This window comes from Ptychodera flava, chromosome 5 (genome assembly GCF_041260155.1).
Source record: "Ptychodera flava strain L36383 chromosome 5, AS_Pfla_20210202, whole genome shotgun sequence".
NCBI classification, from domain to species: domain Eukaryota; kingdom Metazoa; phylum Hemichordata; class Enteropneusta; family Ptychoderidae; genus Ptychodera; species Ptychodera flava.
This window is the reverse complement of record NC_091932.1, coordinates 40465786-40491323: the sequence shown is the minus strand read 5'-3', so window position 1 is coordinate 40491323 and position 25538 is coordinate 40465786. Positions and strand designations below refer to the sequence as shown.

The 25538-nt window shown below is 37.8% G+C and overlaps 2 protein-coding genes across 3 annotated transcripts in view; both read left to right on the top strand.

The window, feature by feature from the left end:
* Nucleotides 1–25538, top strand: part of LOC139133942 (lethal(3)malignant brain tumor-like protein 4) — a 229622-nt gene that overhangs the window by 30632 nt on the left and 173452 nt on the right. The window lies entirely within an intron of this gene.
* LOC139133929 (EARP and GARP complex-interacting protein 1-like) overlaps nucleotides 1–25538 on the top strand; it is a 35958-nt gene that overhangs the window by 2487 nt on the left and 7933 nt on the right. The window contains exons 2-9 of one of the 2 annotated variants that reach the window (XM_070700725.1): nucleotides 9269–9352; nucleotides 10053–10185; nucleotides 10852–10999; nucleotides 11626–11725; nucleotides 12431–12567; nucleotides 13790–13957; nucleotides 16703–16858; nucleotides 19494–19544. In XM_070700725.1, coding sequence (XP_070556826.1) covers nucleotides 9269–9352; nucleotides 10053–10185; nucleotides 10852–10999; nucleotides 11626–11725; nucleotides 12431–12567; nucleotides 13790–13957; nucleotides 16703–16858; nucleotides 19494–19544 — 977 coding nt within the window. The remainder of the gene's footprint in view (nucleotides 1–9268; nucleotides 9353–10052; nucleotides 10186–10851; nucleotides 11000–11625; nucleotides 11726–12430; nucleotides 12568–13789; nucleotides 13958–16702; nucleotides 16859–19493; nucleotides 19545–25538) is intronic. The other variant, XM_070700726.1, reaches the window with a different exon arrangement.

Below are 25538 nucleotides of genomic sequence, written 5' to 3'. Positions count from 1 at the left end.
ATTATTCCTGAGTGCATCTGATGGAATGATAAGTGTAAAAGCAACTGTAAAAATGTGCTCCAAGTTTCAAAACACTGTGGCATTTGTATTTTATAATATTTGGTAACCTCTCATCTTATGTCCATTCTAACAATGTAGTTAGGACACAACATACTAAGCCCTAAGTATGGGAGGCACTGTGGGGCAGTGGTTAGTGTACTGGACTCATTATCATCGGATGGCGAGTCCGAGACCTGATTGGTCTGGAGTAACAGACTCACTGTCAAAGGATGGTGAGTTCGAGACTCCAGCACAGTGTTGTGCCCCTGACCAGGGCAATTTACTTCTCAGTGCTCCATTGGGTAGTGGGTTGTGGGTACCTCGTCCTGTAATTGGGCTCGCCTTTTGGATGAGTAATTTAATAAATAAAAAAAAATAAAATGAGTACTGTTGTAGGACTTCCATATTGACTCTCATGGTGGTAATTTTTACAAATTTCTGACCATGAATTCCCTGTTTTGCATCTATTTTCGGACAGTCTAATAATGCAAGTGTTGACAGGACACCAACAAATACTTCCACAGATCATGGACTGAAAATTATTAACACTACCAAAAAACTAATCTTTATGAGATATTTTTCTGATTAAGTATTACCTGGGAATCCGTTTTATGATTCAAAAGAAAATTGTGAAAGAATGTAGTTAATATTTTTTTAAGTTGTGGTCGAATTTTATGTTTATCCATCATCAGGTAGTGTCACTTCGGCAATCTTCGGATACGATGCTGAAGCTGATGCTGAGTAGCATCATTTTCAGCGTCATCTTGACACCTGAGGCTGAGGATAAGGATGACGCCAATTTTATTCTCATACTGGCCTAACTGTGCTTCGGCATATAGATCGCACTCGGGTTGAGGGTCATGCCAAAGAATGGTTGTGAGCCACCCGGTAGTTACTACAACACCAATCTGTATCGCTGATTTAGCTCGCAAAAATAATGAATCGTATTAGTCTTTGAATAAATCAACTTGTATCCACTTTATCATTGACTATTTATGTCTTATTCTCTGCTCCTGCTAGTTACCTCGATGATAAGAACATGTATTTTCAACCATTTTCCCGTGAGTCATAATGGAACATCGTCCAAATCGCTGTTTGATCCTACGACATCAGACGGAGATTCATCACTTTCTATGTGCTGACAATGTCCATTATGATAATGAGTTGCGTTATTACAACGGTGGACACCAGAAACACCGATTTTGTCAAAACGCGGCATATTTCTTCAAAAGTTTCATTTTATCGTGACATGGGTGTGCTCTTTGGATAGCAGAGAGCCTTGCACATCAAATGAGGTAACTTAATGTAGGATTGGCATTTATTCACAGTCCCTCCACCCTGTGGTTTATTCGACTAGAACGGGCAGTTTTATTTGCAGCCTCGACAAGTCCATTTCACTCCTTAGGGATAGTCTACATTTCAGAACATCGGAACGTAGCATAAACTTACAGCATAAACTCCACAATATCAAAAGTACCCAGTTCCCATCACATCTGTGGCTCGAAGCAGTTCTGTGGCACTGACCCTTGACCTGCCCCGATCTATACGCCACAGCACCACTGCATTATCACAAATAATACTAGCCCTACATATGATGCTGTATGTTCCTGTCGTTATACGGCCCCCCCCCCCCCCCAAATGGAGGCCGCCATATAAAGCCGGGAACACACAGCATCATACGCAGGGCTAATCTGATACATGCAAGAGATCATCTAATGTGGTTCAATACACAGTGAGGGTCCCTGTAAGCATAAGAAAGAGACAGGAGCCCTCGCCATGTATGGAACCGCAAGCAACTGTGATCCAATACATGACATACATGATGATTGTGAAAATTACAGTGTATGAGTGTCTGAAACTTCCACTGACACTGTTACCATTTCATCATGCAAGTGTCTTCATTCATTTAAACAGCTTTCAGGTATTGACTGGTCCGGTCGTACAATCATCGGAACTGCGTGTTTGTGATTTTCTTGTCTACAAACAATCCATTTCATGCATGATATCTAGATGCATCATGTCAACATAGCTGCAATATTTAAATTTTACTATATTCATTGTTAACAACATGTCTTAACTTTCATCAATTGCCAACATATCATAGAGACAGTGTTTACATCAGTCATAGGGAAGCCTGGCAACCTTTGAGCAGAGTTCCAACAACCCCCCTCCCTGATGGTGGTTTATCAGTATAGATAAATCAATAAAGTAATTTGGAGTGAAAATGCATCTGTTTCTAGCTTAAACTACAGGACATAAATTGTGGCCCGTGAAATTTGGCCACACCAGCATGCAGCACAAGGCTCATGAATAAGGCTTACTCACAGTACATTGTTCACTGCTCACCATCATAAAAAAATTAAAAGTTTCCCGCCTCAACCTGAAAATTCTTCCGCAAGACGCGACTGCATTTGTAAAATATTGTTAAAGCTGAAATTTTCACCTCATGGTGTTTACAGCACTTTCATTTTCAGTAAATTTCCAATATTTAAGTTTCATGTAAGTAGAAGTCAACATTTAGCGACACAAGCAATGTGCAATCTATAACATCAGGCGAGTCTGTATCGGGCGAGTTGGTTCTGGGCGGGTTTGAAAAGGTGTGAGTTAACTATTATTCGCAAATTTCAAATTGGAAGCAAGCTTGGCAAGTATCTCATCATGGCTGCTTATTCAGTGACCAAATGTTTGCCAACTGACAAAATGTGTCTGACAAATTGAATCGCAGCAGGTAGCTCTTGTGGAGTGGAAAAGCTGCTTCACTGTCTATGCAGAGAGAGATGTCAAGGTAGCATTGTTGCTAGTGCAACCTTTAGTCACCATGTTGTTGCTATCGCAATCCAAGTACTGCCACTCTTCAGTGTTGTACCATCAAGGAAGCAGTGGGGCTATGTATCGTAGCACTGGCTTGCCCAAATCACTGATCATTGGAGTGATCCTCATTGGTAATAGCCCCTCCACTCCCTCCCAGTCCCCCAAAACAGCACTTCTAATCATTGATTCTTCCTATAGTCCATGGCTAAAATTTATTAAAGGCAGGGGTCTTCAGCGAGTTTGCCACTCTGTATTGCCATTGGAGCAGCAGTGTATGTAATTACTGCCTGGTACAAAATTTAGATTGTCAAATGTTTTTAAACTCAAATTGCAAATATATTTGGTGAAGTTTTTGTGAAAATTTCACAGACCTTAAATTACACATCTACTTGGTGAAATTTTGGAGTCTACTGCATTTACAGTGTCACAGACCATCTTCTGTAAAATGTATTTCTACAGTAACCATTTCTAGGAGAGGCCTAACAGTAATCACAGCAAATAACCTGTCCTTGCTGCATTTTAAGACCCCAGAAACCTGCATCTACCGGTAGTGTGGCATGTGGTGTTTTCATGAGACCAATAAAAGTGTTCATCTGTAGAAAAAATTCCCACAGCGTGACACATACAGGCTGATTTACCCATGAGAGTATCCAAGGAAACTGAACTGTAATTTGGCGCAATTAATATAATCGAAGTATAATATAATCGAATCACCTCTCATGGAATTCATAACCATTACTAGAAAGAGACAATTTAGAGATTGACTTTAATTAAGCATACACAAGTGATGTAAATTTTCATATTGAATTCAAATTAGCAGTAATATAAGGTTATTCACAAAATACTGGAACTCATGCAGTTAAGTTCAATTCAGTTCAGTAGTAGTAAGGAAAAGGTATCCATATGGATAACAACATGAAGGCGCGACATAGGCTTTTTCTTTATTATCGAATAATATCGTCTAAAATTTCTAACTAGAGGGTTCCAGGAACATGAGACCAAGTGATATAATAGGGATAATGTTATCGATTTTATCCGATAAAAACAGCGTTTTAGCTCATATTTGGTTTTATATATAAATACAAAAAGAGCTTATATGATGAGTCTGAGTGGCGTCTGTGTCTGTATGTTTGTGAGTATGTGCGGATGTATGTCCAACTTTTGTCAACTTGTTTTTCTGGTTTAAATATTTCTTGTTGTTTTTCTGGTTGTACTGTGCAGAATCCATTGTCATAACATTGAACGTAGAATTTTCCTGCACTGAACAGATAGAAACAACATTTATTGTTGATCTTTGGTACCCATACTGGTATGTACCAATTCTGATCAAATGTGAGCGACACCGTATAATTGCGGTATTTTAGAATTTCCACCCATCTGCGTCTAATATGAGACTCTTACTTAGATTTTAGACGGTATTATCGATTTTATTGGATATTATCCGATAAAACAGCACATCGGGCATCTGCCTCTTCCCCACTCGTCTAATATTAGACTCTAACTCAGATAACTTAGATAATATTATCCGATAATACCTATAGTGCCAATGTCGCGGTATCCTCGATAACAAAATCCCTCTAGATCAAGTTGCTGCATGCAGGCAGTCGTAATCTGTTTGTAAATGAGTTCACACTGTCAGCATTCACAGTGTAGGCTGGTAGACTATCCATTTGTTGACAAATCATGACATGAAAAAGTACTTCCTTATGTCGAGTCTCACTGGTGAATTTATGTAATTTCAAGTTGTAACCACGAGTTTTAGTAACTATTGTACACTGGAAGGAAAGCTCACACAGGTCAAACTTATTTAAAATCTTGTGTGTTTCTATCATGTCACTGCGGTAGTCTTCTATTTTCAAGTGATCTCAGACCAAGGTCAGTCTTTATGCTGTCATCAAATTTCTTCAGCGTTGAAAGTATACCCAAGTCAGTATCATTTATAAAGATTAGGAACAAAATACAAAATAGGGCCGAGTACCAACACTTGTGGGACTGCAGCAGGAGGTATTGTCCTCGACGGTACGTGTCTCAGACAATACTGAAGCGTGTGATGTACAAGGACATAAATCCTGGTATTTTTAGTCCCCACGGACCACCGTCCGGGGGGACTTATAGGTTTGGTCATGTCCGTGCGTGCGTCCGTGCGTGCGTGCGTGTGTGCGTCCGTCGTCCATTCACACAGATATCTCAGAGATGCAAGAAGCGATTTCATTCAAACTTGGTACAAGGATTACTTCATATGTCATACAGATGCACGTCGATTTGTTTTGTGATACGATCCAATATGGCGCCAGGCGGCCATTTTATTACGATTTTTTCATGTCAGAGCCATAACTCAGACATGTTTCAACCAATTTTATTCAAAGTTGGTACAAGGACATTGACCAATGTCATAGATATGCCAGCAATTTTTTTGTGATACGATCCAATATGGCCGCCAGGCGGCCATTTTATTACGATTTTTTCATGTACAGAGCCATAACTCAGACATGTTTCAACCAATTTTATTCAAAGTTGGTACAAGGACATTGACCACTGTCATAGATATGCACGTCAATTTGTTTTGTGATACAATCCAATATGGCTGCCAGGCGGCCATTTTATTACGATTTTTTCACGTACGGAGCCACAACTCAGACATGTTTCACCGATTTTATTCAATGTTGATACAAGGACATTGACCACTTTCATAGATATGCACGTCGATTTGTTTTGTGATACAATCCAATATGGCCGCTAGGCGGCCATTTTATTACAATTTTTTCATATACAGAGGCATAACTCAGGCATATCTCAACCGATTTTATTCAAAGTTGGTACAAGGACATTGACCAATGTCATAGATATGCACGTCAATTTGTTTTGTGATACGATCCAATATGGCTGCTGTGTGGCCATTTTGTTACGATTTTTTCATATACAGAGGCATAACTCAGGCATATCTCAACCGATTTATTCAAGTTGGTACAAGGACATTGGCCTATGTCATACATATGTACGTCGATTTTTTATGTGATACGATCCAATATGGTCGCTAGGCAGCCATTTTTACTTCTCGTGTCTATTTATAGACAGAGAAGGTATTAGAGTTGAAAAACCAGTATGCTGGTGTCAACTACTTCCGTCTGTCAATACTTCCGTCTGTCAAGATCCGTTGACGTCATGCCATTGTGATGGGTCATATCATAAACTGGTGGGGGTGTTCATGGTTTAGGTTGAGGTGTAGGAGAAACGATTTGAGCTGTGACAAAAATCGAAAGGGACTTAGCGGCATAGCCACAGTGTTACATGTAAGCCTTTCTCCAAGGTTCTTAGTTGACTACGATCTATTACAGACTACTGAGCTGACGTTAGGGGTACTCACTTTGTGTTTGCTCACTCTGTGTGCGCTAGTGTTTGGTACTGAGTTGCGTGGATATCCCCTCATGGCCTCACGTGATATGGGCCTGTTGCATAATCTGCAGATGATCATATGCCTCTGAGTCTGAAAACGGTCATTGTGTAAGCCTGTCGGCATTTTCCTTGCATTTTTTCTCATTAATTTTGCAAAATATCGGCGAGTACCTCAATATTTCAAGATAACTCTTTCTTCCCAATCGTTTCCTGAGTTTCAGAGTCATATGAACGAAAATGAGTGAAAGTTTTAGACAGGAAAATCGGACTTCGGCCATGTTCAAGTGTTTAGTACAATCAGAAGTTTATGTGGAGGAAATAACTAACAAACACTATTCATGATGCCCGCCCTCTAGAGGCAGACCTTCCTATATGAAGTACCACATTTGATGCTTGTGGAAAGCTTGACCACACAAAGGAGCATTTAACTTTTAGAAAATGACAAATTGAATAAGAAGGTATTCTGAAAATGTCAAATACTGAGGAAAAATGCACAAATATTCAAAATAAACAGGTTAACTGACTGGCTAGCTATAAAAAACAATGAAAATGTTTATGATCAAAAGTTTTGAGATGCGCACATTTTAACAAATACAGAAATTATTAACATTATAAATATAAGACCAAACTATTTTTCAGGGATGGGACAGGTTGGAAATGAGGGGTGAGAGACAAAGGCACTCCTATTGCTGCATGTGGATGCAGCCACACCATTTCATTTACAGCATACTTATTCACTGTGTTGTGTTCAAGTTCCATATTGTACTGACTGTCATACAAGGATAACATAAGCAAATCAAATCAAATTAGAAAAGGATCAATGCTTGTTGTGTGGATTTTGCTGAACATGGCTGATTTTAATATTTCGCCCTATATATTTGGTATCCAGCAAAGGCATATTTTGATGTAAAGTCAAACTTAACACTACATTGCTGACAATATATGTTACCGTTTCTGCATGAACTTTTCTTTTTTAAATTATAGAAAGTACTTCGAACAGATTAACAATTATCGTGATGTCAACCCATGATTTTACATCACAAAGACTGTAATTCTGCCAATTTTTTTTATTTTTCAGTCATTTTATAAATTTTGCACTGCACAAGATGATTGAACAAATTGCAATGTTTGAATTTGTAAACTCAAAGAATAAAAATCCTTTGGTCACAAATTAAATTATTTTTTGAAAAGAAATTTACTCTTAAACACTTTTAGCATATATTCTTTACACGGTCATGTATTTCAAGGAAAATATGCCTATTAAAAACAGTAATTTCTTCACTTTCAATTTCTTTTGAATACTATGACAATTATCAGCCATGAGGTTTTACAAACACAAGACCAGATAAGCGTTTTTCATCATTTCCACAGGACTCTTTGGAATATCCCTTAAAAACAGTTAAAAGTGACTTAAGTAAAATGATCACTTGGTATACATTTAATTTACAGATGCCAGGTTGTGTATTTCACATGCACTCAGGTCAGTAGGGAAGTGCGTCATTACTATTTTGGACTGTTAATTCTTATTTCTGAATTATTTAACCTTTTTTCCACATTGAACTATCTTTAGGCAGTTTATACTGTAGCTTAGAATTTTTTTTGATGTATTTAATCATCTTTTGGGTTCTTTGGGTCCATATCCCACCTCATGCCCCTACATCATCAACTATTTACCAACAACTCCATGCCAACAACCAATTACCTGACCTGGCCACACATTAGAGAAGGTACAGCGTCATTGACGGTATTTTATTACAATTTTTTCATGTACAGAGCCATAATACTCAGACATATTTCCACCAGTATCATTCAAAGTTGTACATTGACCTATTTCATACATATGCTCGTCAATTTGTTTCACGTCGTGTAGCAGTAACATGTCAATTATTGAAGTTTCGTAAGTAGGCTGATATGTCAAGAAATAGTACTGCATCAAATTCATGAAACTTTATACAGATGTCACATTGCTTAAACATTGAAAAAGACATTTATCAGTGTCATTTTAATTAATTTGTAATTGCATAAGTAATGAACTTTCCTAATTAGGGTGATATAGCCACAAATTAATACAATGTCAAATGTGATGAAACTTGATACAGATGTTGATCTCATAGTGTTGTAAATACTGCATCAAACTTTATGAAATATGGTACCAGTGATAATCTGTTAAGTGTTAGAATTGTATGCAAAAATGTTTTGCAACATCCTGTTGATTTATTCCTAGTTGACTCATTTTATGAACTTTAGGATGGTGGCCTACATTGGTTCTCTGTTTTCATCACCATGGAACTCATTCTTGGCCATTGAGTGCCATCTGTATCAAAGTATTTTTATCACAGACCTAATTAATGAAGAGGACTCTATCCTCTCTGAGGACATGTAATCAAAGTACCCATTATAACAAGTGGGGACTGTGTCATCAACATGACTTGTTTAATAATCTCATTATTATACAGCTTTTAGTCCAATTTTACAAGCAAAAGTTGAAATTAAAGTATTTTGAGGATTCCTGTAGAGCACCTGCATCACGCTATTGCGAGCAAACTGGGAAGCACTAAGCTCACAGACAAAACTTCAACGCAGTGCACATGGTAGATATTGTACTTGTGCAGCAAAATTTTCTCTCCAATTCACTGGTTTTGGACTGACCATTATTCACTCTGTTATATATATGAATGTTTAGATGTTTTGTAGAAAATGTAAATCTTCTCTTGTTTTTCCCTATTTTGACATAAAGGCATGAGGTCAAGGTCAAATAGTGTCCGACAACACTCCATAGGTTACAGATACAGGTGTACAATTATATGATTTAATTAAAATATTAAAAAAACGGCACAAGATAGTAAGTTTCTGGGTTTGAAACTACAGCATCAAGGTTGTGGTCTACTGCTTAAATCAAACTAACAGTAAAGAGTAACTCTGAACTGGAGAATGAGGCAAATCAATTGTCAGAAAATTTTTCATCTGAAGTGCATGGTAATTGTTACCATTTTTCACCTAAACTCCTCACTCACATTTGTCATAGGCAAGAGCTCTGACTGCACATACAGCTGAAACTGAGAACATACGATTCTTTGTTGGAACGCAGTCTTTGAAATTTGACAACCAGGTGAGTATTGCATCTGTAGTCACAGTGAGTGTCTGCCATTTATGATTAGATTCAGTTTCTGTAGAGGGATATGCTGATCCTTGCCATTGCTGATTATACCAGTGAATCAGGTTCTTATCCTAATCCTATACCTGACTGAAGTCACAAACTGTGGTAAATGTCAGGTAGCAACTCTCCTTCTATCACAAATGGGATGTGGTGTCGCTAATGGTATCAAAGGACATTGAGTTGCCAAGACTGAAGAACTCATAGCCATGCAAAGCAACATTACAAAATTCAACACTATCCTGGGATTATGTTTGTGTTCATGCATTATGAAAGGCACCATCAGACAAGCACTGATCAATATTATAGGGCATATGAGCCAAGTGTTCTTGTGTGCCAAACAATGACCGTATGCCCCAGACATATACACAGGGGACAATACCGTATCTCTGGTTGATGGAAAATGTCTGGATGGTAAATTTTCAGGGATACCATCTCAATGCTGTGTATCAAGAGTTCACCAATCACTCTCATGAATCATCAGTGTACTGTGTGACAGACAATTATTATAGGACAAACAGACAAGCTTGGAGGACCAATAATTTACATTGATGCTAGGTCTGAGATGATAAAAGGCAGAAATGGATTCACTCATTATTGTGTAATGGTAACTTCTCCACTATAGTCAACATTTGTTGTTTCTTCTCATCAACAGGTTCATCAGATAGATTTTGATGATGAAAGCAATGTTGTCAACAAAAATGTCTATTTACACAAAGAAGGTGAAATATGGCATATAAGCTGTAGTCCAGCTGACAAAAATGTCCTCGCAACATGTTACAACAAAAGTAAGAACCACTACTTGTTCTTTTCAACCTATAACATTAGTTTCAGTCCAATACCGGTATGTATCAGATTGATGCTGATTGTAGTCCATGTTTGGGACCAGTGTCATTGAAATGTCAAAATAGTGAGAGTTCTTCCTCCCACTTTTTACTGATCACACAATGCAAGAAAAAATGAGATTCTATACCACAGAGGTATTATTTCTCTGTAGCTGACAAAGCTTGCTGTCGGATGTGATGTTTTGCAATTGTGTACTGGATCTGTCTTCAGCTGATGTACAATATTCTTGATTTTCGGAATGGCAGGTGTTGCTGTGTTTTCTCCTAGTAATTTGCTCTACTGTATTATGACTTCTTTCTATGTCTTTTAATGTCATCTACAGTTTTCTTTTTCTTTTCCCTAAAGTATGTGTTGAACTTGTCAACTCAGTCTGTACGTATATAGAATGAGTTGTATTGTTGACATGTTAATTCTGGTGTGGACTAGAATTCACATGTAAACAATTACAGTGCATTTTACATGCATAAATGCTGTGTAGACAAGCTTATGGTAATATAATGATTTGTTGTGTATAACAAGAACTTTCAATTGATGCAAAACAATATTGTGAAAACATCAAAAGTTACAGGTGCTGGCTCTTATGACTGATAAAGTTTCGGTACTTTCAGCATCAGATTCAAAGACAGAGATGAATGCTTCTCTGTGGAGAATTCCTGCAGACTTTGAGAGTTTAGACCAACATGAAGAACAAGCAGCACCACAGCCTCTGGAATTGCTTTATCACCTTGACAACAGTACCTATGGCAACATTGTCAAGTAAGTGGTAGTTTTCCACCCGTCAGAACATTAACAAAATCCACTGACTAATAGTAGTACATGTACTATGGATACCACTGCACTGCAACAGACATTACACAATACATTGCAAAAAACTTATATTTTCAGTCATTCTACATTTGAAAAGTTTTGGTCATTTTCTTCCCATGCCAATTTCTAAACTAAGATTTCACGGACCTGGGATGAAAAATTGAAATCTAGAATCACATTCCACTAGTTGTATCAAAACTTAGAAAATGCAGCTACTTCGTGACATATACACATCTGTGTGATTGTATTGTGAAAACAGAAAACTTGTGTCGACAGTCAATGTTCTGGAGAGTTTACATCAAAAACAGAAATCATCAAAAGAAAACAGCATCTTCAAAAAGAAATCTTGCTGCTTTCAATTTTCATATGGAGAGTTTGAAAATTCTGTGTATGGGGAGTGTTCTTCTGTTCAAAACCTTAATGGTGTCTAAAAGGTTTAGTCAGTGAAGCTGTCAGTAAATTGATAACTGTCGCTTATTCTCCCTTTCAAGACCAAAGGTTTTGTTACCATGGCGATGAACAGCTTGTCTAGGCAATGGGTACAAATTTTAATGACAATTCCTCTCTTTTTGTAGGTTACTATGGGAACCACAGGGTGACGGTAAAAAGTTAATTTCATTAATGGACAGTCACATAGTATTATGGGATATTACCAACAATTCTACAGATGCCAAGGTGAGTTAATTAGATAGGGAGTAAATATATCTGGAATGATTCTAGGATGATTTCCTTTCAATTTTAAACATTGAATCTTGTGAGTTTCCATATTGGAGCATACTATTCAGGGCATGAGATTTGAGGCAAGCGATCGCTCCACTCGCCTAGCGCTTGCGCAAATCAAAATCCACGCGAACGATTTTCCGCTCGCATGGCAACTTGGACAGGTTCACTGCAACTGCGACATGTTCACAGGATGAATACACGGCAAAAAAACTGGCGTCTGAGCACGTGTTCATCATCGGAATGACAGGCTACAGCCTGCAGCCTTCAGCTTCTTTTTTGTAAAAATTTACTACATTGTTGCGAACATATGAACAAGAGAAACAAAGGCCATGCGTACGTGTGCCCGTACCGTGTCTTCTATTTCTAAGCTTTGCTATACACGTATATGCATTCGTGTTCCATAAAACACACAGTCCCTACAAGGGATCGGCCGTGGCCATGGCTAGTATAACTCATCAAATTGTGTTGCTTTATATGCAACATCTGTACAGTGTACGCAACCACGACTATTGAACATAAGCATGGCATCTGTCTTGAGGGGGCACTTAAACTTTTCAAATTTACCATTATCATTGTATATCTGTACATAATCTTTCCTTTCTTCATCTATCTCTCTCTCTCTCTCTCTCTCTCCCCTTCGCACACACACCTCTTTAGATTGCCAATACTGCAGTGTTAGAGGGCAAAGGTCAACCCAAGCTGACATCAGGGACCTGGAACCCTCACCACAACTGTACACAGATAGCAACTGCCAATGATACTGCAATCAGAGGATGGGATTTAAGGTCAATGAGGTCAGTATGAGATTTGAGGTCAATGAGGTCAGTATGGGATTTGAGGTCAATGAGGTCAGTATGGGATTTGAGGTCAGTGAGGTCAGTATGGGATTTTAGGTTCAAAGAGGTCAGTATGGGATTTGAGGTCAAAGAGGTCAGTATGAGATTTGAGGTCAATTAGGTCAGTATGAAAACTGAAAAGCTAAAGGAACAACATTATCCATGAAAGTCGCCTGTGGATGACCTTTTTCAATTGTATTTAGTATTTAATGATCTAATGTGTTACTTTCATGACCACTAACTTTTATCTTTGCAATTTCATGGTATGAATCCACCAATTAGATTGAATACTGTGTAACAGTCAACTATATTCAACTGAATTGCCACCATAAATTTGTTGCAAATAAAAACTTTTTTCATGCAGGAAAATATCTTATTTTGAATTCTTGCTACCCATGCTATTCACGTATACCCACCTGCAAAGGGGGTCATTGCTTGTATATTATGTGAACATTTGTGTTGTGGTTTTAAAAGCTGTTTCCTCAGTAGTTTTAGCACAAAAAAACAGAGAAAGCAGAATTTAATGTGGTGATTGTTGTCAATTGGAAATTCAGCACCCGAAACCAAGCATTGCTGACACAAAGGATGCATAGGACACGCATTCAGCTATGGCAGTGGAAGCAACACAGAAAAGTGACAGTGCTGATTTAGCAAACGGCAATCCAAATGCTCTAATACAGCAGTTGTAAAAGTAACATTCCAAACGTTTACACTGCTCTTGCAATAAACTCCATGTATTTCATCATAAATTACTTTTAATCCCCAATTTTTCTTGCATACAAATGCTCTGTCTCTTAGCTTTTATACTAGTTAAGGGGCCCGTTTTAGCACTGGTTAAACAGATTTTTACCATGGCCAATGTGAGCTCTCATCCAATCAAAACAACGCATTTACACAACTGACATACTTATATAGTATAATCCACAATATAATGATTTACACACAGTAATAGCCACTGTAACTCTGATCACTGAAAAGTTCTTGATGAAAGTACATCATTATCACCCAGAAAGATAAGAATTCGACTCTTTTACAAATTAAACCCCTCCACTCATACTTGTAAAAATGATTATGTTTTCTTTTGTTGTCATTTGCTTGGACCGCTGGTGTTTTGTTTATGTAATACTTGTATAGAATTCTGCAGTTAATAATATTTATAGCATTTTTTCTGTGTTTACAGTCAGGCATATTGTATAGAGAATGCCCACGGTCAGCTGGTCAGAGATCTGGAATTCAATCCAAACAAGCAATATTATCTTGTCAGTTGTGGAGATGATTGTAAAGTGAAATTCTGGGACATCAGGAATACCAGAGAGAGCCTAACAGTTTTAGCACATCATTCACATTGGTGAGTAGAGCTGTGACACCTGTCGTCTCAGAAAGAATAGTATAACCCTATTGTATTGTAAGGGTGAATCACAGGAGAAATCAAAGTTTTTCATCCATGAAAACAAAAGATACGCTGTGATATTCTGTGTAAATAGACAGTAAGCAACAAATACATTTTCTTCCTGGCAATAAACTTACCGTTTTGTATCTGAAATCAGATTACTTTGCTTATACCACTCATGGTCATGTGACACATTGTCCTCACCGTTACGTTTTTATGGACAACACCAATTGTTCTTATGCAAATAAGTAAACCATTACGGTCATTGATATGGAAATTAGTAAACCTTACAGTTTAATGAATAGACTTCATTATCATATGAATACAGACGTAAGGTTTACTACTTTCCATATCAATGTACGCGTAAAGGTTTACTTATCTACATACAAACGAAAATCAAACATCTGGCAGATTGTACACATGGCAACTTTTAATGATCGAGCAAATTACATTTCAATGACAACTTATCACCGTGTTGATTTTGAATGAAAATATGGCCTGATGAACTTGTGTACCAGGTTATTAAACGTAGTGGTATCTGACGAGCAGCACTGAGAATGGTACTCTTCAACATTTACATCAACTTTTGTCACAGGTTGTGGGGATTGTAAAGCGTTAGGCACGGTTTCTGCAGGAAATTGCTGATACGCAGTGTACGTGCGAAATTCTTCATCAGGACGATGACCAGTGCATTCTTTAAATAGTTGTTCATCGAAGCCCTTATTCATACAAAGAAGTTGCTGCAGCAACCTGAATTTAATGAAAATAATCAATAATTGAAAATATTGCTGTCGAAAAGGAATGACATTTGAGCGGAAAGTAATGGAATGCCACAATTGAAACTCCATTCGAAGGACAACACTCAGCGGGCGGGATAGTCCCATTGCATCGAATGTTTCAAATATTATCATGTCATATTAAACTGGCCTTTCAAAAGCACGATGGAAGAAACAATAACGATAACAGTCACACCGGGAAAATGTAAGAAAATATTGAAACTAACCTGCCCGAATGGCCCGTATGATATCCAGATATTCACACATGTTACGTCCCCATGCATCCGACACTGACACGCCTGATCCGGTAGACTTGAGTGTATTTTGAAGTACGCGAGATCCTTGTATTTCAGTCAATTGTGCACTGTTCACGGCAGCAGGAAATCTTTCACTTTCATGTTTGCCGTTAGTAAAATCCTCTCTGTCATCCAGAGGTATAGCGTTATCAAACTGCGAGCAAAACCGTTCCACTTCGCTTGATTAGATTGTGTCGGAGATATACAAGTATGCGTCAATACTGGTGGCGTGGCTGATGCACAGTGACATGCACATGCATCATACCACATGGCAAATTGATGTGCACCTGGATCAGTGCAGTCAGTTTGTTAGCCAATGAGAAAGCTGTAATGAACTATCTATTGTGTCAGAATGTCAATCCCTAATGACACCAGGTGTTTTAAGGCGCAATGCAAATTAATCATTCTGATAGCACCGCACAACTGGGTCATGATATTTTTCAAATTTCCTCTTTTTCGTGGTATAAGTAGGTAATTGTACAGGTTCTCGTGTGTTTACAATTCTAAACCTAACGGCTTTAGCTGGCAAGTTGTAAACCGCACTCGGCCTTCGGCCTCGTGCGGTTTACAACATGCCAGCTAAAGCCGTGAGGTTTAGAATTGTAAACCCACTCTAACCCGTACAATTACCTTTGCAAATACTCTGCATTTGTTATCAAACTGATACTTAACACAGCATGGTTGTCATTGTGTACAGAATTAGGTTACACAGACAATTTCAAAAAGTATATAAATGTGGACGGTGGTTTCACACAGAAATGATATCATTGACACTGATAAGTTGTGCAGCATTTATAATACTTGCATGGTATTGAAAACAAAAACATTTGAAAACTAGGACCATAACTATTTGAAGATATCAAAAAAGTTGTCAGGTCAGTAGATAGTAAAAATTATACTTCAAGAACATGTTGAACCTTGTTTCAAACACAAAAATCATGTCCTTCAAAGTGGTATGACAAATAAAATTCTCTGTCAGTATTTAGCAAACTATGATCTTCAATGCTAAGAAAAACCATCAGCCCATTTACTACCCAAGATAAATATTGATTCAGACTTTTTGTAGTAGCAATATAAATTCAGAAAATTTTCATTTCACATTAAGTTGCAGGAAAGTCCAAAACAGATGTTTGCGTAGACCATAATGCATGGAATATATTCAGGGACATGATTGAAATGTTTGAATATCTCACTCTGAAGACAGTCATGGGTTAATGTTGTCTATGCTACAACTGTTTTTTCTTCCAATCCATAATAGCACTGGTTTATTCCTCAGCGATTGTATTCCATGTATTCTCTCTCACAGCCCTTCATTGGCTTCACAGCATAATTCTAATCAGTGATGTATACAGATCTGCCCTCCATGGTATAGCACAGCCCAAGGCCATACTGGCTGTGCACACGAACTCAAGGAAGTTCACCAATAACTAAATTCAATCATATCCAGAGCCTCTCCTCAAAGTTAAAATTCAAGAATCCAAAGTATTGAAGCTGGTTGCACCAACTGATATTAAAGTGAAAGCAAAGTTCAGTAATTGTGTTGGGCTTAAACCCATTTCCGAGTGTCAGTTTTTGAATTCTTGTGACTGTCTGAGGCATCTGTTTATGTATTGTGTGATTGTTGATTACAGGGTATGGAGTGTACGTTACAATCACTTTCATGACCAGCTAGTTTTGACATCAAGCAGTGATAGCCGAGTGGTTTTGTCAAATATCATCTCACTGTCTTCAGAACCGTTTAATTATCAAGACAATATCAGCGACAATGAAGATGCTGAACAAGAAAGGTATACAAAATTTTTTACTGTAAGGGGGATTTAGATCGCAGAGGGAACAGCCTTTTCATAATATCAAGCTTATTTTTATTTTATTGAAGAAATTAACTACCAATTTCTATTCTGCATGTATGGAAATTGACTTCATTATTTAAAGCACTGCCCAAATATGGTCTACCAACTCTTACAACACTGCCCTCACATGGTCTACAGACACACAGGAACACTGCCCTCACACTGTACATAGTGGCCACATCGTTCTTTATGTACTTCAGAATAGTTCACATAGCTGATGTTGATGTAATTTTTCCTTTTTTAAATACAAACTATAAAGTCTCCTCTGTACTGTATTTCTTACTTGAAATGGACAGACTCCCTGGATAACTCAGTCTGTGTCCAGCATCTTCACTGTAGCTAAAGTTTGAGTTTGGCTGAGTTAGCAGGATGTTTGTTAACAATGTCCACATGCATGCGCACACAGCACTGAACTCATTCCACCAAAGTTTCAATTCAGTTCATTAGAGACAATATAGCATGTCTACTAACATACTTTTGGACAATGTGTTGTAATCCATGTCAAACATTATCTTTTTTCAAATGTCAAATATGATGTCTCAATGCCTGACTTGGCCTTGATAATCATGATATAATGTTTAACCACTATAATTCTGATGATTCATACCCAAGACTGCATATTAATCATCTTGATCATACCGTCAGATACCCTGACACTGCCATTAGAATGTTTTCATCATACTTATTGATATCAATGCCTATAGTGTGACGTTTAGGCAGTTCATGTCTCGAAATTAAAGATTTAAATGTTCGCTCAAATTTTCCTCAAGCAAACTTTCAACAATTCTCTTTCAAAATGAAGAATAAAATCGGGAGTCACTGTGCAAATTTTGGTATTGCAGTAACAAATTACCCAATTTAACAATATTTAAAATTCAAAATGGCCCCATCCCTGTGTTATTTCTATGGGGGAAATAAAATTCCTGATTTTCGCAAAACTAAGCCGGTGAAAAGTTTATTTACCCTGTCATCTTCAAAATGAACCCTCACACATGAGGTAGGCCAAAATAATATCGTAAAGGTTTGAGAGTCCAACTGTCTGTCCCTGAGGCACATTCTACCTTAAGAGAACCTGACCACGTTTAGAGTTTCTGTCATGTGCTTCTATTCTGTCTTCACTGTACTTACCTAGCATGCAAATTTAAGTCAACATGATATAAGCATGTTTAAGTAACTCTCAAATAAATCTTGACACAAGTTACTGGCTGTGATATGATATAGTCTGTACACATTCTATTTCTATTTCTTTATGAATATTAGAAGTGTTTAAATTTCTTGACTGTTGTCTTACATTTCTTGAACAATGCAATGGACTTGTGAACATATCTCAGCCAACCTGTTTCATTGTCATAATAATATCGTCAAATTCTTGACTGTTTACGGTTCATGTCTTTTGGCTTTAGTTTTGTTTCACTGCATTGATGCAGTATCTTTGTAACACTGATACAGTATCTTGACCTCTGACTGATTGTGTGACCTTTCACCTGCATGTGACCTGCATGGTCTATTAACATATTTTGGTTGTGAAAGTTGGTATCATCCAGCCTACAAAACCCATAGCAACATGATGTCCTGACTGAGTACTCCTCATCCACAGCAATTCAGTTCACACATCATCTAACTTAACACTGTTTCTTGGCAATTGTATTAACATCATGTGGTGGAACAAATCACAAAATTTACATTTTCCAGGTGTCAGAACTGCTCTCCTTTGCAACATTCTAATTCTAAATCTCTCACAATCTCTCCATCATCTTATTATTATAAAGATTCCCTTTTCCAACCCTGTGACTTACCCCTTGTCTTTACTCTCCAAGCTCAGCTTGTCTCTTTGCGGGTCTCTACCATAGTAACAAGAATCTCTACCCTGGAAAAATTAACATGTTGATACATTCTTGAGAAATTCTGTTCTCTCTGAAATCTTGTGAGACCAAGAAATGAAAAAGTTTCTTTCAAATACTTACCAGAAACTACTCATTTGGTAAAAGCAAATATCTGATTTGTTGTTGTAAATGGCTAAAAAATATCATACTTTTTAAAAATCAACTCTGTAAGTTGAGTGTAATTTTATTGTGTACTGGTTTCTGTGTTATTACCCATTGCATATGCAACTAAGGATTCTAACAGTAAAGTGTGTATGGAGATTGTGATTCTATACCCTTTAGTACGAGAGGTTCACAAAGTCATGTGACCTAAAGATTTGAAAGGCGTCTATTCTTATGTATACCATTTCATACCAATTATATCGTATAAAATATTTCACTAACTCTGCAAACCGCAAGTTCTTAATTCCATTAATTATATCCTTTGTACTCGTTATTTATTCTTGTTGGTTCGTAGGTTCTTGATGTGACATAGGTGTTGTCCAGTCTACTTTGACTTTAAATGCAAATTTGATAAATTCAAAACCTTCAGAATACCATCATTATGAAATGTTATTTTCTGTCAAGATTCTGTTTCCATGGAATTCCCACATCAAGACAAACTGTTCTTGGAGAAGACCCCTTTCCATTTTCTCATTTCATCTTTCTTCTTTTCTTTTCCCTTTTATCTTAATTTCTCATCTTACTAGTATTTCTTTTCCTTTCATCTCTGTTTATGATTACTGGAGTACCAGAAGAAGGTAAGAACCGCGGTTACATACACTTCTTATCCTTTATTCCCGTTGTCTGTTGTCTTTCATTTCTTAACTGGTGAAAGTCTCCTCTGACAAGCCTCGCTTGCTTCCTCTAAGTTCATCTTCCGATCAAATCACATTATTTAACATGCATTTTGTTTATCCGTCAATAGGATTGGCTGCTACATAGTGCGCCCTCGCAGCCAACACAATCAACAAAAGTTATGGCACATTTCTTCTAAAACAGTGCTATGCATTGGTTCACATACTGTTGCAAAATGAATTTCCAGAATTCTTCCTTTGCTGTAAGACTTCAGAAACCTGGTCTATAGAGGGCACACTATATCTATCTACCTTACACATTTCAAGATCTCAGAACCTATACTGCATCAACTACTTACTGATGGTATCTGATCCACTTCTCATATCTTCTACTTCATATTAAATGCATAATGTTGACAACCCATCACAAACCAAGTTATGTTTCCCACAGTCCATATTAAATTTGTGCTCTGGTACCTCTAATCCTATTTAAACTAACTGCCCAGAACCATAAACTTGCCTGACAAATGGTGTCAGGTACCATTAAGCCCACTTACACTGTGTACCCACTACAAATCTCACACTAGATTTGTGGTACCCACGGCCATCTCATACTAGATATTTGGTACTCACAACCCGTCTCATACTAGATATCTGGTACCTGTAACCCATCTCACACTAGATATCTGGTACCCGTAACCCATCACACACTAGATATGTGGTACCCATAACCCATCTCAAACTAGATTTGTGGTACCACGGCCATCCCACACTAGAAGTGTGGTACCCACAACCCATCTCATACTAGATATGTGGTACCAATAACCCATCTCATACTAAATGTGTGGTACCCACAACCCTTCGCATACTAGATATGTGGTACCCACAACCAATCTCATACTAGATATGTGGTGCCCATAACCCATCTCACACTAGATATGTGGTACCCATAACCCATCTCAAACTAGATGTGTGGTACCCACTACCCATCTCACACTAAATATTTGGTACCCACAACCCGTCTCATACTAGATATGTGGTACTCACAACCCATCTCATACTAGATATCTGGTACCCGTAACCCATCTCACACTAGATATGTGGTACCCGTAACCTATCTCAAACTAGATATGTGGTACCCACAACCCATCTCATACTAGATATGTGGTACCCAAAATCCATCTCATACTAGATATGTGGTACCCATAGCCCATCCCACACTAGATTTGTGGTACCGACAACCCATTTCATACTGGATATGTAGTACCCAAAATCCATCTCATACGAGATATGTGGTACCTATAACCAATCCCACACTAGACAAATAAACTAATGGTCATGACCATTAATTCATTTTCGCGATGGTTTCATGTATTCTGTCTAAAACCCGGGTCAAATATATGCATGGTCACCCATTCATTCACTATCTTTCAACATGTCAAACAATAGAAGTAGTATCTCATATCAAACAAAATTCATGAAAAATGGCTGACTTTGTCCCTTTAAGTCAATTTGTCGTTATACTATGTTAGCCATCCAAAAGATCTGTATTATCTGTAAAATATTCATAAACCTGACTTTCAATTAAGGCAATCACTTGTATGTCATTGATGAAACATTTAACAAGTCAACAATACATTGAACTATCTTGATTCATTTACCAACAATTTGATACTTGCTTTTTTGAGTAGTGCTATAATTGAACAACTGTATAATGACAAATACCGATAATGTAAACTAGCCTGCAAGACAGCTGGATTTATCTGAAACTGTTCATCAAAATAACCAAATGTGAATTTACTCACACATGAAGCAGCCTGGTTCACTGATGCACAGTCCCTGTAGAGGGACTGTCACTGATGAAACATTAAACTAACAACAATCATTTAAACTCTTAACCAGTCTAATTCATCAAGGAAACTATGAAACAAGCTCACCTCATTAATTAGCGAGCTCACCAATCTCCCATGCAAATGAAACGTTTACTCAGCCCTTGTTTATCAATGAAATATTGAGTGAATCCAGCAGATGAAAGAATTATTGAACCAGATAGATCCCCAGAAAAATTGACCAGACATTCTCATCAATGAAAGTATGACTCTTTTGAATTACAGATGAACCGTGACATCAGAAAGTCAAAGTTTTGATGGCTTTGTATTAATTTGACCTTATTGTTAATTCATTGAAATCACCCTCATTAATATCAATAATATACTAATTATTGCCAGCCATATCATTAATATTTCACACCTTTCTGCATGAATTTACATTGGTATAGTCATGAATATGCGTGGCAGCTCATGAATATTCAGCGGTGCCAGACAGCTTTCCTTGGTGTCCTGTGGAGTTTCAAGGGACTCCTTGGCGTACCGACTGTTTTGATTTTGATTTCCTTCCTAAAGTAGTCAGTCTTATCAGTTATTAAATGGAATTATGATACATCCATTTGACAGTCATTGTGATCTCATATTTTACAGAGTACAACATTGACCAAAACAAAGGAAGTTTGTTTTTTTAGGTCACAGACATGTACAGTATATGACATGTATACTTCTCTGTAGGGGCAGCCAACAGTTTGACGTTGAGGATTGAGAATTTGTAACCAGGCATATTTTAAAATATGCTACTCTAAATTTTTTATGAAGAAACTTAAACTTTTGAGAAGAAAGCAGCTGATTGATGATTTTTGAACAAAATTATGAATTTTTGGGGAACTGTCCCTCTACAAGTTTAACAAATTTTACTCTCGCCATCAGATGACACTGCTAATGAGATCATAAACACCATAATTATAATGTGAGAATTTTGCGTTTGCAACTCTTGTTTCATATACGGTATGTATTGTTGTATTGCTGTCTGCAGGATTAGTACAGTTGTTGTATAAGTATTTATAGTTGTACTATTATGAACAATGTGTGCTGTTGTACTTTCACAAGGTGCTGTTATGAACAATGTGTGCTGTTGTACTTTCACGAGGTGCTGTTTTACTGTGATTTACAATGTATTCTATAGTGTTATTAAGAGAGGGCCCACTGTTGTTCTGTTATTGATAGTGTGTATACTGTTGTGCTGTCATTACAGTGTGTGCACTGTTGTGCTGTCATTCATATTGTACCCTTGTATATGATCACTTTCAATGTGTGTTCTGAGATTCTCAGTCGTGTCATGTCACTTCGATCAAACAGCTATACTGTATTGCTGTCAGGTGTTACCAACATTTACATTTTACTCCTATACAAACACCACTGTTTGCCCATGTACGGCCATTGAATCTCGTGACACTGATCAAAAATATCACAGTTAACCTCTGCAAAATGCTTCTGTTTTATTCCTCTTTACTCAATAACTTACTTGCAATTAGGAACATTTTTAAAACTAGTTCCATGCGGACTGTAATTAGTCTGTATCAATTTCTCACTCATTATCAGTGGCTTGTCTCCTGTACAGTATATATAAGCCATCCAGTTGACTTTATTAACTAAATCTGCTGATAGCACACAGAGATTAACAGGTACTTACCTGACAATTGGTGGCTTAATATCCTAGATTAATGTCCTAGATTAGTGACAGATTAATCCTCTTTCTGTCATGCTCCATAGACAAGCCATAGAAATAAAGACAACTTGGCAGAAAGAGGATTAAGCCAATGGCTTAGCAACAGGTATAGGGCTTAAGGTGGGTTTACACGTGTATTTTTTTAAACCTGAGGGAATCTGATTAGTCGTTCTGTAAATATTCCTTATCAGCGATCTAAGCGATCTCACGTTTACACGTCATATACAAGGTATGAATTTAGTTCGGGTCAAGCGCCCTCAGCAATATCTGGGCTAGAGAACAATCGCTTGCTTGCAATGGCGGACCCACACATCATGCAGCTGCTGTCTACGCTCTTTTTGTGTTCTGTCAACCAATCGAGACGCCTTCGGCGAAGAAATTTACTAGGAGAGAATATTGTTGGCCTCGCCCCGTCTGATGTCATTATCTATTTCATGTTAAGATGAAACACCTAGACAGACACCTACAATACAGACTCTTATGCGGAAAATTGAGACAATCAAAGTTCCGGCCAATGCGACACTAGTAACACTGGATTTCCATGAACACGAATACACCACATTATGAGGCAATTGAATCAGTTGGCAGAGCATTAAATCAGGAAGATCATCAAACAATTACATAATCAAGTAACCACCAATGAAATACATGATAGCTCTGCTAGAAATAATCTTAATAAACAACACATTTGAATTCAACGATGAATTCTACCGGCAAATATGGGGATGCTCTTATACGGAAATAATCTCGATGGGTTGTTCGCCAGAAATAGCAGATATTAGGCCTTCATTTCACGAGACAGAAATGGGAATAATACTGAAACGCAAACAACAAATACCGACCTGGCTGAGGTTCAGGGACGATGTTTTTCTGATTTTCATCGGAACACAACACGAACTCAATGAATTCATATCAAACATCAACAAAATGCATCCTACTTTCAAATTTTCGTTTGAAAGCTCCTCTCAAGAAATCACATATTTATACCTGACTATCTACAAAGGTCGTCGGTACAACAAAGAGAATATTCTCGACATCAAGACACACACAAAACCAACAGATATTTTCCAGTTCTTACAAAGAAACTCATGCCATCTGGCAGCAACATTCAACGGTCTGATCAAAGGTGAAACATTACCATACATCAGAACACGTAACAACGAAACCGATTTTACACAGAAAGTCACACAATTTAGTGAAAAAAAAATTAGTGAAAAATTACAAGATCGACAATATAAAAAAAATGAAATAGAACGCATTATCAGAGAGACAGATCATAAAAGCAGGAAAAGACTGCTTGAACAACAAAAAGAAACCAATAACGCCACCAACAATACAATAGTCTTCATAACAACGTATAGCCCGTACATCGACACTACAAAAATCAAGAAGGCCCTGACATAAACTGGAGTGAACTTGAAAAAGACGAAACACTAAAAAAACTGTTCCAAAACCAACCAATAATCGCATATAGATGGAACAGAAATATAGGCGACACACTTATAAGCGCCAGACTTCATCGGATACTTTCTGTAACCATACTACCGTATACAGGCGACATACAGTTTCTATTCCCACTATATCGTACCCGCCATGGCTAAGCGACATTTTACATAAAACAGCCAAACATGATGTACACTTATATTATACAAAATATCATACACAAAACGCAAACAACCCAAATATGAACGATGTGTGGAGTTGCTTTCCCTTTACTATCAGTTGCTTTCCCTTTACTAACAACTCATCGTAAAATGGCATCGTTTTTCTAGCTCTGCCACTATGACGGTTGTTGTCGGACACGGACTTGAACTGAGCTCGCAACCGTTTGATTTTGTTGTGGCATTGTTCCGCTGTCCTCTCGAGTCCCTTCTCCCTGGCCTTGGCAGCGACGTCTTCATACACTTGCCGATCCCTCGACGTGCCGTCCATCATACGGATGACGTTTTCGTCTCTCCAGAGTGAAATTAGTAGCCTGATCTCTTCCTGTGACCAATTGTTGCCGCGATCGCGAGAGCTTCTTACTTGAACACCGTCCATTGTGGTAATGACCGAACCGAAGACAGGATATAGTTCGGCGTTTAGTTCGGTGTTCTGGTCACACGTGTAAATAGGCCATTGTTTAGTACGGAGCACCGAACCTGGACCAGCCCTCTGACACCGAATTAATTTAGTTCTTTGTTAGTTCGGTGTTGTCTGTTCACACGTCCAACTGACACAGGTTTATATTTATTCCGGTGTCTACTCCGGACTTAACTCCCACGTGTAAACCCCCCTTTAGACAGTGAATTAGCGACTGCTATAAGCTGCATACAGCGGCTTAGCAATAGTACAAGGCATATACAGTGGATTAACAACTGCCATGAGCAAAATGTCAGATTGATGCTGGACAAATACACAGAA